Source organism: Gouania willdenowi, chromosome 3, assembly GCF_900634775.1.
Source record: "Gouania willdenowi chromosome 3, fGouWil2.1, whole genome shotgun sequence".
In the NCBI taxonomy this organism is placed as follows: domain Eukaryota; kingdom Metazoa; phylum Chordata; class Actinopteri; order Blenniiformes; family Gobiesocidae; genus Gouania; species Gouania willdenowi.
The window spans coordinates 38,101,065-38,117,027 of record NC_041046.1 but is presented as its reverse complement, the minus strand read 5'-3'; the positions used below and the strand labels follow the sequence as shown (position 1 = coordinate 38,117,027).

The window sequence follows — 15,963 nt, the reverse complement described above, 5'->3', positions numbered from 1 at the left end:
CTTAGCAAGTCATTTCATGAATGAGGAACTTACCTGATTACACTGACATACAGCCTCATGAGTTCTTGGAACGTTCAAATTGTGAAAAACAAATTGCCTGCTTCAATGGATGTTGCAAATGTTTCACAGAGACTGCTTTTCTGAACTAACAAATGGAAAAAAGTGAACTTGGGCAAATTAAACAGAACTTAGTATCATATCCTAATAGCTCGAGGTAGATATAAATGAAGGAATATTTTCAGGCTGTTGTCTGCAGTCTCTCATGATGTCAAAGCCTGGATGTGTTTAGATTCATATTCTTCATCTTAGATGAGCATAATAAGCATGGCTTATCTTAAACCCACAATGTCCAGTTCAGCAGTAACCTCCTCACAATTTAAATATTTCAAATGTCGTGCTATAATGGTTTTCAACAATATTAGCAGCTGCTAAACAATTACATCAGATCGGAATAATCTTTATTGTAATTGCACAAAGGATATAACAACATTGTTTTGCTTCTCTTAAAGTGCAAACATCACACAAAATGCACATATATGGTCAATAAATAGAATAGATCAAAGCGATCAGTAGATGCTTTGATGTTTTACTTATAAAATAACTTGTATGGATACATCAAAGCAGTCACCTCTGACGCAGACTGATCGTTGGCAGCCGAAAAATGTCAGGTTACCTGAAAAAAAGTTGTCTGAATAAATGAAACCTCAACATAGAGTAAATGATGGAATTAAATAAATATGACTGACACGAGGAAATTATGAACTACTTCATGGTCTCTTTTAAGTTTTTTTTGTTTTTCCAGTTACTTAAATGAAAGACAAATCTGGTGCTGCTGGATTTATTTTTTTTTTATTCACCTTTCTTTTTTGTCTTCAAAAATGTGTCTTTCTACAATTTTCTGCAATTTCAGGTTCAACAGTGACATCTTCAATACCAATTTTTTTTACAAAGCCCAAGCTGTTTCTGGTTAGTGTCCTCCTGCACTTAATAAAACTTTAAGACACATAATTGGATGAGACATGCTGATGGGTGAGGAGGAAGTAACTAGAGAACATCAAACACTGATTGGCTCAAAGATTTGTCACTAATCTTTGCTATAAATCACTTGTGTGTGTGTGTGCGTGCGCGTGCGTGTGTGTGTGTGTGTTGTTAAGTATAAGGCTAATAGTTTTTGTGTCCCTGTAGATCCCTGTCGCTGAAAATACTGTTGAAGGAGCTTTTTTTAGCATCATAGTTAAACCTACTGTGATTATTCTTTGTACTGATTGATTAATGAAGGGGCTTCAGCAACTCACCAATTATAGTTTTCACACCCTATAAGTAAAATAATTCTTTTCAAACATTTTGTTGTTTCATTAATATTCTTACCAATGAAAGACACCTCACAAAATACATCAGGACATATCTTTTAGATTGTTGCTCCTACAGCTGACCTTAAAGCAGACTTTTGTCACAAAAATGTGTCTGATCTGAGGGCCACATTATCAACATGCATGTCAGCATTTAAAATAATGACTAATCAGTGCATTAATACAGGAAAGAACAAAGCTTTTTAGTGTCTTTTTTTGGTGTGTTGTTATTTTTGTCATTTTTGTATATTTTTGAAAGATTTTATGTGTAATTGTTCTTTATAGTTTGTTTGTTGTCCCTTATCACTTCATTCAGTCATCTTGTGTATTTCTGTTGTCCTTTTGTGTATTCTTTCATCATTTTTGGTTTTTGTTGTTGATTTGAGTTTTTTTGGGTCATTTTTGTTGTCTTTTTTTTATTATTTTGTTGTGATTTATTCCATCATTCTGTGCTTTTCTTGTGTATTTTTGTTGTCAGTTTTGGGGTTTTTGAGTAATTTTTGTTGTCCTTTTATGTATTTTTCTGGTATTTTGTGTGTTTTTGGAGTCTTATTGTGCATTGTAGTTGTAGTTTTTTGGAGTCATTTTTGTGTTTTTTTTGGTTGTTTTTTGTAATGAGTTTTGTGTGTTTCCTGTGGCCCCCTACCAGTTTCCCATGTCTGGCTTAAGGTGATTGAGCTGCTCACCTTCAGGGAATTTAATAAAGTAGATCTGAAATTGTTCTATGACGTCAGATTGATTTCATGAAGTCAAGCTGAATTATTGAAACCCTTATCTGTGAACCGTTTTTTTTATCTCTCTACATAATTATAATATTTCTATTTTCTTTTTTTGTATTCTTCTCTTCTCCTCAGCGTCAGACAACAGCCAGCGGTTTCAGGAGACGTGTTTCGCCTTTGCGTTAACGCCACAACAAGTCCAGCAGATCAGCAGCTCCATGTAAGAGTCACGGTGGCCATTGATGTGTTCTGCTGTGTCATCTTTGAGTTATGGGATCATGTGGTGGTCAATGTGTCCATGTGCTCTCAGGGACATCTCGGGGACCAAATGTGACTTCTCAGTCCAAGTTCAGCTGCGGTTCTGCCTGTCGGAGACGAGCTGCCCTCAGGAAGACCATTTCCCTCCCAACTTGTGTGTGAAAGTCAACGGGAAGCCGTGCAATCTGCCGGTGACGAACAACAAACCAAACACAAGAATCACCCACAAAGCACAGTCTTCATCCCCACTGTTGTTTTAACATATTCTCTGCTTGGATTTCTTCAGGGTTATCTTCCTCCAACCAAAAACGGCGTGGAGCCCAAAAGGCCCAGTCGACCAATCAACATTACCTCACTGGTCAGATTGTCCACCACTGTCCCAAATACCATTGTGGTGTCGTGGACTGCTGAGATTGGGCGGGTGAGACCAGACACCTTCTGCACTTGCTCATAATTGTTTAATGTTTAGAGAAGTGGTAGAACTGTGGTGTCTGAATTATTTCAGTTCTGTTTGGTTTTACATGTACAGATTGTCCTCTGTGATTGTTTTAAAAATATCAGATGTTACACATTACACATTACAATGTAAAGCTGCTGGAGACCAAAACTTTTTATCAGATAAAAACACAGTGTAGGCCTCATAGATCAATAAATGAAAGAACATTTGTAGGGCTGCCAAGTTTGGTCGTTTAGTCGACTAATTGGTCGATGCCAACGTGGTCGACCAAGATTTTCAGTGGTCGATCAGCAACGGTATCAGTTTCAATACCGTTTAAAAATAAAAAATAAAAATTGCAATGCACTTATAGGTGATAAGGATTAAATATAAAATATTATTAATTTAATGCCTAAACATGATTCTGTGTCCAGGAACATTTGTGTATGTGAAAGCTGTCTATAAAAAAAGTGTTGCGCTGTCACTGACTGCTCTGATTGGAGCAGAGAGGGAACAAATTAAGACAGGCTTGAAGCACAAGCATCCGCTGTTGAATCAATCCTTTTTCTTTATATTTGATACGTGGATTATGTAAATAGATCCACTGCTGTCTCTGGCGGCCACTGCTCACCTGTGTTTGATGTGTGTTTGTTTTCCCGTGCGCTGACCTGATGTTGACATTAACAGTTGTTTATTAATAAAAGCAGGCTTACCACTAAAACAAACGTAAATATGTCATTTGTATGAGGGAAAAAATAGATTTTAATTGTTGGTTTAAGGTCGGGCACGGATATAAATACTTAATGTCCTGTAGGTTTCACTTTTGCTTTGTCAGGTTCTGGTCAAAGCTTGAATAAGGTTCATATCATAAGTGGTTTGTGTTTAAAAGCAAACTGGCACCACAAAAAGCCAAAACAATATATTTGTCTCTCTTTTCTTTCTCCTCATCCTCCTCTACACCTGCTCATTCATTCTCCATTTTTTTTGGTCTTGGTCGACCAACTATTTCCTTGGTTGACTACAGCCCTAAACATTTGTTGAAAAAAAAAAAGATGTAAAAGTTTGAAATTACTGCTCGGAAGTGGGATGTGGAGTCCCAGACCTGGCATAGAAGTGTTTTTCATCATTCCTATAATTATTTCATCTGGAAATTTGAAACTTTTACATCTTTTTTTTTGAGCAAATGAACTTCAATTTAGTGCTTTATGAGGCCTACGCTGTATTTTCATCTGATAATAAAAAAATGCTTTAAGGATGTATTCAGGGTGAAATAAAACCATCAGGAGCTGAATTTGACTTTGTGGTTGGCTGGAATCGACCTTCGATTGGCGTGTTTAACAGCCCTAATCTTAATAAGCTGCTTAATGTGGATTAGTAATGATTATGTAGAGAATGCCAAATTGCTTTTGACATTATTTCGAGCAGCTTCACTTTATTGATTTATGTAACTATGGAGCTTGACACTCAAATGTAGTAGTTAATTGCTGTAACTCAGCACATTTATTAATGTGTGTGTGAATGACTGTTTAAAGGACAAATGTCTATGTTAATTTGTTCCTCAAGAGCTTCAGGTAAATTGTGACATGACCAAAAATAGAATATATTGATGAAATAAGATGTTATAAATGTTTGAATGTTATAAATGATTAAATGTTTATACAAAACTTGTATGAGTTTGAAAACCTGAATCTTTCACCTGAATGAAAGAAAGAAAAGCAGACTCTAAGCCTCTGTAGGAGGTGTTTGTACCATGACAGAGTTTGTTCTGTGTCCACAGAGTTACTCCATGGCAGTGTACCTGGTAAAGCAGCAGTCGTCCACTGTGCTGTTACAGAGACTAAGAGCCAAAGGCATCAGGAATCCAGACCACTCCAGAGCACTAAGTGAGACCCTCAGTCTTTCCTCTAATTTACAATCACACTGGTTTGTGTTTTTTCTTCTTCTAAAGCAGGGGTGTCAAACTAATTTTAGTTCAGGGCCCAAATACGGAGCAGTTTGATCTCAAGTGGGCCACAGGAAAACAAGTAATTTTAACATCTTTGTGCTCTAGTTTGCACTTCTACGTATGCATAAAATACAAAATATGTAAGAAACCAACAATATCCTACCATTTGCCAACAGGATCTTCACTTTAAATTTCCTATATTTTGTGACCAATTTCTGTTTAATTAAGGGGAATATTATGTCATAGTTTGAGGAAAATGAGTTTTTTCCAACTGTTTAACATTAAAAAATGACTGCAATCATGCGATATAAGCACCGGGAAAACTGAGCCCCTGCAAATATTGAATTTCATTTTCACAATGATTCATGTTTTCTGTGTCATTTTTACTTGCTCCAAAGGGTCAGACTTGGCCCCTGGGCCATGAGTTTGACACGTGTTCTAAAGAGTTCAACTTTAAAGGATAAAATGTATCGGGAGAAAAAAAATGATTATGATATACATGTTTGACTGTTGATCATTCCTGTGTAATTTAAAAAATACATAAATAAAAATGTTCTCTTCTTGCTTTGTGCAGTCAAAGAGAAGCTGACTGCAGATCCAGACAGTGAAATTGCCACCACCAGCCTTCGGGTGTCGCTGCTTTGTCCGGTAAATACATCATCCACAACATGTCTTGTTTTTACATTTTTAACAAAAATAAATAAAACGAGAGACAAATGCTCAAAAGCCACAGCAGTGGATATGATGCAGCCACTCAGAGGTGCTCTCAGCCCCATAACGTGTTTTTGTTGTGTTGGTTTTAGCATTATTGTGACATTTATGTGTCCTGCATGCCCTTCATTCTTGCTGAGCTTGTCCTGCCTACTCTCTGATTGTGTGTGTGGTGTGTGCATGTGTGTTGGTTGTACCTGCAGCTGGGGAAGATGCGGCTGATGATCCCGTGCCGGGCGCTGACGTGCTCACACCTGCAGTGTTTTGACGCTACGCTCTACATTCAGATGAACGAGAAGAAGCCCACCTGGGTTTGCCCCGTCTGCGACAAGAAGGCGCCGTACGAGCACCTTATCATCGATGGGTATGCCACAAACTTTGTGAAATTTAACTAAATAGTGATAAAAGGAGGGAAAAGATACTGAACAAAACTTATTGACTATTAAATGTTACATTACAAAGAAAATGTTATCTTTTTTGTAAATAATATGTTATGGTTTCAATTATTCAGACAGCTGTTTTTCAGGAAATTTACTTTGATCTCCTGAAATGTTCCGTTCCGACTGTCAACTTCAGTCTTCTTCAGGAGATCAAATTGAATTTCCTGAAAAACAGTTGTCTAAATAAATGAAACATATTAAAAAGGGATTTGTGGTATTATTTTTTTTAGAGACATTCCATGAGTGCTGATAGCATCACAGCACTGGAGCTTTTTACAGACATTATCACCATTAATTAACATTACATGAGTTGCTAACTATTTTAGATTGTGGCAAACTTCGTACTGCAAAGATGCACATATTTTCATAAATAATGCTTTATTGAAATTATGAATGATCATCAGACTCATGGGAGGACAAAGGGAAGGAAAGAGGCCTGGATACATCAGCATGAACCTGGGCTCAGTTTTTCATAGGTAATCATTAATCAACTCAGATTCTGGATTCTGGATCGGATCAAATCTTGAAAATGGAAGGAAAAAACGGATTACGTAACCGGATTAGATCACGTAATCCAATCTTGGTTTTAATCTGGATCAGAACTTTTTAGTAGGATTACTTTGATCCAAAAAATCCTGATTAAAGTGATCCCATCAGAAGGGTGGATTTCAGCCCCAAAATGTAATGAAACTTTAAAAGTGTCAAATAATACATGCAACAATAACAGACAATAATAAAGAATTATTGCGTCCCTTGTTGTATGTTCTGTTTGCTGGTTCTGGTTCTGGCAGAATGCAGGAGGTTGGTCAGGGTCTATAAAGGCTTGAAGCGCCATTCATCAATCAAAGATGAGCACTTGTTATGCATATTGATCCAATCCAATGTTGCTTTGAAAAACCAGCTCAAAAGTCAAATGGATGACATGATTATGGATGGCAAAAAAAAAAAAAAGATGACCAAGTCCAGATCAATTTTATCCGAATTAAACCTTTTCAAAAAACAGGCCCAGGTGTGCTGATATGGAATGATACAAAATAATATGCAGACAGACTAGCAGTAGTAGTAGCTTGTGTGTAGAAAATGTTTATGTGTTGCATGGCAACAGCCTTCCAGTTGCGGAAATATTTGTTTTGGCAGAGCCAAAAAAAATGATTAAACCAACAAATCATCCTCAGTGCGATTGTAGAACTGTTTTTTAAAAGCAATATCAGAATATAGATATCCACACCAGTGCAATATCAGCACTGGTGTGATTATTTACGACCAAATTACACCAGTTCTGATATTCAGCACAACTCCCTCTTGTGTGATGATAATGTTTAATTGACGTAATCCTGCTATAACAGACAAACAAACATAGATAAAACTACATTACTGCACAATTCACAATGCTTTGAGCCTGATTAGATTCTTGTCACTCTGCTGCAAAATGTAAAATTAATAATTTATGTTAATTATTAACTTACAAGTAATCAAATCTAATTGATCTCAGTCAACGTAAATTATTCCTCCCGCTATGAAATTTTCATGTCACCATTTTTTTCCAATAATCCAACATGGTTTCTAAAATCTATGTTTCACATTGCTGTGAATCAGAAAGTGTCCATTCCAACATAGCTTCACGTGCGCAGTAATGTCAGGAGGAAGGCATGCGTTTGTCTGATCAGCGTTTGTTTAGCTTATTGAGTTAACCTTTGTTGAAGGTGACAATAGTCTAAAAGCAGGCAATGGACAAACAAAAGGACGTGTTTGGAAAGGACACGGTGCACCTGTATGTAAGCGATACTGCTTCACTGGAATACTGACGCAGCATGTTTGAATTTCTGAGGGAAAGGTTTTACTGTGAAATCTGCTTTTATTCTGGCTGCAGCCTTGAGGTCAGCTCTGAGGTGTGTCGACACTCCTTTCACCTCCCACTACTTTGATCTGTGTTTGATCCTGTGTTAATGTGCAGCTAATATTGGAAGCAGATTGACCATGTTTAGTGATATTTTTAAGTGTCCACAGAGAATGAACTCTTTCAGTGAAATGATCTTTTGATTATGATGTGTTTTGTCAATGAACGCCTCCACGTGTGTCATGGCGCTCTGAGGTTTATCACAAACTGTGCAGCTGTAACTTACCACTGAGGCTGTGTTTGAAATGGCATACTAACATACAATTCATACTAATGAGTATGTAGTGAGTTCACATTAGTGAGTATGGAAAGATTGTGTATTTATACTACTGTACTAGTGCAGTGCCCATAGGAAGTATGTATAGCTATAGAAAAGTGGGATGTTTAGTAGCTTGAGGTTGTGTTTGAAGGTCTAATGTCAGGGACATGATAACTATTGTGTTTTCATATAATTAAATGAATAAATTGAGGAAAAAGCAATGCACCAGCATGAAGTTACACACACACACTTTTTCTGTTCGTGACTCCATTTTTATATCACAAATTTCTGGCAACCCAAGAGACTTGTTCTCCCTCTAAAATTATTTTTTTGATCATATTTGTTATGCTGTTAAAAATACAGAGTAGCCAGTATGCTCTTAAATTTTTTATATATATATATATATATATATATATATATATATATATATATATATATATATATATATATAGACTCCACCTGTCTGACAGGAAGCAGCACGTGAAGCTGAGAAAAACCATCTCTGCTCCCTGGACCATCAGCACTAAATCTCTTTTTAAGCTCTTTCAGCTTTCTGCCTCTTCCTGCACTGTATGTTTATTCCAGTGATTATGTATTGTTTTTTGTTTGTTTTTTTAATTGTAGTTGAGTATAGTAGAGGCGACCATGGATCAGGTGGTAGAGGGGCCGTCCTCTGATTGAGAGGTTGGGGGTTCGATCCCGGTCTATACCAGTTGAAGTTGGGCAAGACACTGAACCCCTAGTTGCTCACAGTGGTTGACTAGCGCCTTGCATGGCAGCCTTGTCCCACTGGTGTGTGAATGTGAGTGTGAATGAGTTGATATGTAAAGCACCTTGTGACCTCTGTCTGTGAAAGGTGCTATAAAAATAAACATTACTTACTTACTAGTATATTTTATAATATTTTACTTTGTTATTACTAGTCATTTCAGGGGACCTAACTCTGCTATATCGGGACATTTTTTAAGTATGCACGATGGGCACATTCGTCATACTCAACCGCCCCATGATGCATTGCGAGCGGAACGTAAAATCATCCTGGGACCAAATCCCCTTTTCAAAACAAAACCATCTCCCTTTTGTAAATACGGCTCTTGTTTTGAAGTTAACCAGAAGTTTAGTCAGTAACACAATGGTGGGTCTCTGAAAATCTCTGAAATCTCAGCATGAAACGTGTTTCCGCAAGTTTTATGGATCAAATGAGCACATGTTGATATTCTACTTGATCGCTTTCTCACTTAAAAAGTTGGGGAATTAACGGAGATATTTAACCCAGTGTGCTTCAGGTTTTGGTCGTCATAGGTTTGAAATGCATCTTGGGAAACATGGTAGTATACTTCAATGGGAACTGTCTCTGTCCTAATGATACTAATAGTATATAGTAGACAATCTCTTTTAGTCTTGAATATTAAGGCTTACAGTCTGTTACCAATGTTCCTAAGGTCAGAACAGAAATGGGGAAGAGGGCTTCTGGGTTTCCTGCTCCACCGACAGTATATGTAGCAGTCAGAGCTCACACTCCAAACTCTGGTATCACTGAATGTCTGTAATTCCATGATAAATCCCATTATATCTATGCTCAATGATTGCAAATGTTTAATTTTTAACTGCTTTTGTTAAATTCCATTGTTATTTGGATCTTTTATGTCTATTTTGAATGTGTTGAAAGTGATTGTATCTAAATGTGCCCTGCCATTCTTGGCCAGGTCTCACTGGTGACTGCAAATGATGAATATATTAATTTTTATTTTTTTTTTAAAAAAGAGTTATGTAACAGTAGGCATTAGGGTTTAAATGCTCACTCAAGTGGATTTGGGTTTATTTCACAGTTTTAGTGCAGCACTCAAACCACTTTAGACATCAGACAATTGTTTCCCAAAGATTTATCAGTATTTGAAATATTTTGTAGCCACACAGCATTACACAAATTATCAAAAGAACATTGTACTTTTGTATTTAGATCATTTAGGTTAATTACAAGTCAAACTGGCTTCAAATGTTGTGAATGGATTGAGGTGCCTCTGTCTACAGGATTTAGACACATTAGATTAGACATTAGAGCTGTGACATTGATCCATTTTGTTTACCTGTTGTTCACTGTCACTGACGCTCTGATTGGTCCATTATTGGCGGACATTATTTGTTAAGTAAAGGTAGCCAGAATTTATTTTCCTTTTTTGAATGTAATTTTTTTATGCTTTTGTGCATTTTCTCAGTCTGTTCGTGGAGATACTGAACAGCTGTATGGACTGTGATGAGATCCAGTTCAAGGAGGATGGCAACTGGGCCCCCATGAGGTCAAAGAAGGAAGTGCAGGAGGTCTCCTCTGCTGCCTACAACAACAACGGGCTGGACGGTGAGAAAAGGGAAAGGGAGGCTGCTAGTGACTCTTTAGCAGAGAGGAGGTGCATTCACCTCTCCTCTTTGGCTGTTTGTGACTAGTCAGGTTCAATTTGGTGGTGCACCAATCATACAAGTAAACTGCCTGTCTCCATAGTAACCAACACACTGTAGCTCACACGAGTGCAGAAGCAATCAGAGCATCTTCTCAGAGTGTCATACTTCAACCCTCAGCACACAGATGCCCCAAAGAGGGGAGGACGACCACAGCAGAGTTCATACTTTGAATTCTGCTTATTTTAAACCATTGATTCTTAAACTGGGGCTGATTTTCTTTGCTTTATTTTGGTTTTATTACTTCCACCATGGAGGTGATATTTTCACTGGCTTTTGTTTGTTTGTTTGCAGGATTACGTCAAAAGTCCTTAACAGGTTTTGACAAAATTTTCACCAAAGATAGAGTTTACGCCATGGAAGATTACATTACATTTTGGAGGGGATCCAGACCAATATACTGATTCTGGATCAGTACTAAAAATTGAAAAATCATTTCAAAAATACATATCTCGGTTCATAGTTGAACAGTCCGTGAATTATGACTCATTTATGTGGGGGTCCTAGGTTGGTTCACAATATGATGGTATAAGTAAAAGGTTTCCAAATTTTGCCTGTTCGCATTTTGCCTTGTTTCTATTGACATTTTGAACATGTGTAGCAAAAACTTATTTACTTAAGTTATTATTATTATTTCGAGTTTATTAAATCCTAAAGCTTGAAATTGTTGAATGACAGAGCCTAATTTACTTTATATTTTGAGATTGTTTTATTGTTTTATTTTAACTCTTGAGGACAATCACAGCAATAAAGTTGCACTTTTGACAATATATCTGATGTATGCAGTCATTTTTAAGTGCATTGAAAAAAAAAAAAATCGAATCGAAACTCAAATTTTTCTTTAAAAAATCTGCGATTTTTCTTTTGCAAAATCGCCCAGCCCTAGTTTACACTTTTATTTTGATTGGATTTAACTTGCAATTACTAGTGCTGGCAATAGATTAAAATATTGTGCGATTAATTAATCTAATTATCTCTTTTTATTCTCACCTAAAAATTGCTGAGAGAAGCCCTCAACTTAAGGTATTTTTATTTAAATTACATTATTGTGGCAAATCAAAAGATTGATGTGTAACAAAGTGACTTTATAAAGTCATTTATTGTTTTAACAGACTTGAACCATTTCCATTCCTCTGTACTGTATGTGGGACTAGACCAAAGGGCTACTGACACTTTTAGTTTAGACCATCAGAGAAATATTGATGTGTACTATAGTCAATCTACAAATAATAGAAATGAAATAAAACATCACATCCATATGTAATTCTATAAGTTAGCACATCATAAACAGAACAATTTTATGATCAATACAGTTATTGAACACCAAACTTATTGTTTTGTTTTCTACTTCAGATAATATAAAATATATAAAACAGACCCATCAATCACAGTGCTGTAAATTAGCACATCAAAAATCACAAAATGAAGTAATATCATAACATCAAGCAATCACTTCTAGTAGTAGTAGCCCCGCCCACATCCTCTATCACTGATATTGGTCAACTGTCCTACAATCATTTATCCACTTTGTTCATTTGTCACTCATGGATTTATTCATTTTGGCTCTGAACCCTGTCATCTAGTCCAATGTGGATTGTGTATGGGCCACTTTGTCTGCCACGACTACTGTAGCGTCCGAAGGACCGTTGTCCGTGCAAACTGCTACATAGTTAGCATCGAGGAGGAAAAGCTCCGCTGGAGGCTATAAAACCTCCTGTGAGCCACAAACTCTTTCTTGCACATTTTGCGCACAACTGGGCTTTAGTTTTCCATCTGTTGTGTTTTTTAACTAAAAATAACGAGCTCAAAGACTCTTCAGCTTCTACCGTTGTAGCCGGTGTATCAGTATTATGGGTATACCGGGAACATGTGTAATGGAGAAAGGTTCTGCCCTGTTTGTGGTACAAAAAAAAATAGAAGCAATTAATTTTTTTAGAGTGTTATTTTTTCCTGTAATTAATTCATTGCAATTAACGTGTTAAAGTGACACCCTAGGAATTACATTTGCAGTGTTTACAAGGTCAGTTTAAAAAAGATTTAACTTTTATTCTGAATTAAAGGGGAATTAAAGCTCTCATGTAAACGTGGCTAATGAAGGTGATTTGTATCTATCACCCTCACTTATTTTAAAGAGTAGGACCGAAGTTACTCAGAAATTCAGCTGTCAGGTGAGAGCTGAGGCCATGAATGACAGCTACACCCAGTAAAAGGTTTGAGCTCAATGACATCAAAGCGTCATCTTACTCCTGCAGGTTCATGTCGAACATCTGAAGTCTCAGAGCAGCGAACCACATCATCATCATCCTCCTCCTCACACGGCAACAGCAGCAACAGCAAAAACGTAGAGGTGATCGACCTGACGCTGGACAGCTCGTCAGAGGATGAAGGACAGGAATCACCGCCCCCTCCTCCTCCTCCTCCTCCTTCTGCTCTGCTTCCAATCAAAGCGTGTCCCTCTTTGTCGCCGACGTCGCCGCCTCTCATCAACAAAGGGTGAGAGAACAGGTCGCCTCTGCTCACATTTAGAGCTCAGGAGATGTAAAACTGAGGATGTTTGATGATGAAAGATGCAGATTTCCTGTAAATATCTGTCGTTAAAACTCAGAGCTGATTCCCAGGAGTGCAGATTGATAAGGATGCTCCAATCACTCGGGGCCCGATTGTGATCGGCCGACATCCATTAGAACAAATTGACTAGGATGGTATTCAACGCAGATTAAAAAAAAAGAGCTGTCTCATTTCTGACTGCCATTTCATTTTTTTTTTTTTTGCATTAGATGTTATTTCCACCTGTTTTTCTGCGGATTTTAACAATTATGTTAAAAACATTCATAGAAATCAGTTCTCTGATAGTGGGTTACCATGGTAACACACAAACATTAGTTTAATAATTTCAGGATTCTTGCTTGCATTTTTATTTATTTAATAGGTTAAGGTTTTATTTATTCAGACAGTTTACTTGTCTGTCTTCTGTCAGTGTTATTCAGAGGTGTCTGCTGATCGCTTTGATGTTTCCTTGATTTCCACTTAATAATTCCAGCAAGTGCTTTTATCTTTTTTTAATAAAATGTTACGGTTTTATTTATTTATATAAGTGTTCTTTAGGAAATTTACTTGGATCTCCTGACATGTTTCGACTGTCAACTGGCAGTCTTCTTCAGAGGCGTCTGGTGATCGCTTTGATGTGTTTTTGCAGGAAGGCAATTGCCAGTCGAAACATGTCGGGAGATCAAAATAAAATTCCTGGAAAAAAGTTGTCTGAATAAATAAAATCATAACATATTATTTAAAAATAAAATAAAATGAAGTTGCTGGAAATATTGATTTATTTGTTTGTTGTTTTGTTTATTTATTGGATAGGGACAGTGCACATTAATGAATACCTATTGTTAAGTCAATATCAATTTTGTGCTGTTCCTGACTTGAAAGGAACTTCTCTTTACTGGATGTTGTTTCCTGGACTTCACACAAAGAACCAGACTTTTAATGACTTCTTTCTTTTTATTCAAAGTATGGTTTGTAGGTTGGTACATCAGCTTAGGTGAAAAACCTCAAAAGGAAAATACACAGTACAAGAAAAAATAGACAACCATTCATTCCTTGAAGTCAAATTTAGCTTTTCAACTTTGCAACCTTTTCTAAGTATTTAATTTAGTTTTTACAGTTTTAAATCAGTAACATTTTTTCTCACCAGGGTTTTCCCACTTTTAATCTTAATCAATTCTTTTAAATCATTGGTATTTTAACTTGCAATTTAACAACCAAATTTTAACAGTATTTAACATGTGTATATAGTATTTATTTTACCAGCTTTAACAAAGAAATAAATCAAATATTTATCATCATTCTTTTTAACCACACGTTTTAACCAAAATCAGATTGTTAAAAGTAACTTCACTTAATACTTTAACTCGGGTATTTTTAAACCACAGCATTTTAAGGCAATGTAGAAGATTTTTTAACTACTTATTTAACCAACTACTTTTGACCATTTTATCTTAACTTATGTGTATTTCACACTAACCAAATCTAGTTTCACCTACACAGTTCACATGGCATCTGAAATAAGCTTAACAAATCTTTAAATTAAACAAGTATCAACCTCAGTAAACATTACTTGCATTTCTTGTTAAACAATAAACAATTTGCCAAACTTTACAGATAAACTAACAAGAAATGCATTCAACTTGTGTTTCCATGTGAAACAATGTTTAAGTCTAAGTTTCCTGATTGCTTTTGAATGAATTGTCCAAGCAGCAGTAATTTATAAGAAGCCAGTGGTTATTTGGAGGTGCTTTACCAGCAGTCCATCCAATCATACAAAGAGTCTTTGCACATCAAAGTTCACTCCCAGTTCAGGATACAGAACTATTTCCACTGTAGGCTGCTAAGCATGCACTGCCATTGTCTCAGTTCACCCACAGTGACTGGTTTGTGTCATTAAAAAAAATCAAGTGCGCACACTCACAAGTGGGGGGGAGAGTGAGAGACAGTTCACAGGCAGTTTGGCAGAACACCTTTTTTTTTTTTTTTTTTTTAGCAACAATAGATGTAAATGTGCCAGATTTTAGCGAAAATGCACATTTGCATCTGAAGTCCCTAAGCTGGTAAAAGAAATAAAAAATAAGACAATGAATCACAATGAAAAAATGTCACAGAACAGTACAATGTCATGTCAATGTTACAATAGATCACAATAAACAATATAAAACAGTACACAAATATTTTTTTCTCATTCAAAGTTGTTGTTTTGACTATGTTCCGCTTCTATAATGGATGTAATTAGTTTTAGTTCAGTGTTATGCACTCGTTTAGATAAAACTTCTAAGTTGTCCTTTTTTAAACATTATTTTTCATGTTGTAGTAAGAGGAAGCTAAACCCCATCATCTGAAAGAAACTTCTGTCAATAATCAAGCACAGTCTACCAATGTAGAAAAGCTGTTATTTCATGAGACTTTCACATCTGGTAAACAATGTTTTTTAAGAACAAGCGCCTTATAAAAAAATCAAAACCCCTATTTATTTTTTTATTTATCATGTGAAGGGTAATCAAGCATCAGTATCAGCTGGTAACACTTTACCTGATTAGAAATTAGTGACTGGCCTGATTGAAGCACCTTTAGAGAATAAGAGTCTTTTATATTCTCCCCGAAGCTGTTTGCAATTTGTGATTTGGTGGAATAAACAGTCCTCAGGGAATCAAAAGGACTCTGTTCCCTTTGAAGATGAAAACAAACTCAAGCACACGTGAAACCAAGCTTCCTTATTCTTTTTCTGTGAAAATGAGTTGTTGTTCTGTTGTTTGTCTTTTCTCTGTGACTACAGGGTGTTAAACCTCCATCACCAGGCTTCCCCTGTGAGCCGCACTCCCAGCATGCCGTCCATGGACAACAGCTACATCCCCCCCGTGCCCCCCCTCATCCAGGACTACAGGCCCTACTACCACACCCCCAACGACCTATCAGGTAATGTTAGGAAATTAGATTCAAACACT

General features: G+C 36.6%; 1 protein-coding gene across 2 annotated transcripts in view; it reads left to right on the top strand.

The window, feature by feature from the left end:
- Window positions 1-15,963, top strand: part of LOC114461199 (E3 SUMO-protein ligase PIAS1-like) — a 77,825-nt gene that overhangs the window by 56,778 nt on the left and 5,084 nt on the right. For both annotated transcript variants that reach the window (XM_028443106.1, XM_028443105.1), the window contains 9 exons: window positions 2,204-2,288; window positions 2,379-2,517; window positions 2,613-2,747; window positions 4,540-4,645; window positions 5,282-5,355; window positions 5,622-5,782; window positions 10,231-10,370; window positions 12,721-12,961; window positions 15,795-15,934. In XM_028443106.1, the coding sequence (XP_028298907.1) occupies window positions 2,204-2,288; window positions 2,379-2,517; window positions 2,613-2,747; window positions 4,540-4,645; window positions 5,282-5,355; window positions 5,622-5,782; window positions 10,231-10,370; window positions 12,721-12,961; window positions 15,795-15,934 (1,221 nt within the window). The remainder of the gene's footprint in view (window positions 1-2,203; window positions 2,289-2,378; window positions 2,518-2,612; window positions 2,748-4,539; window positions 4,646-5,281; window positions 5,356-5,621; window positions 5,783-10,230; window positions 10,371-12,720; window positions 12,962-15,794; window positions 15,935-15,963) is intronic.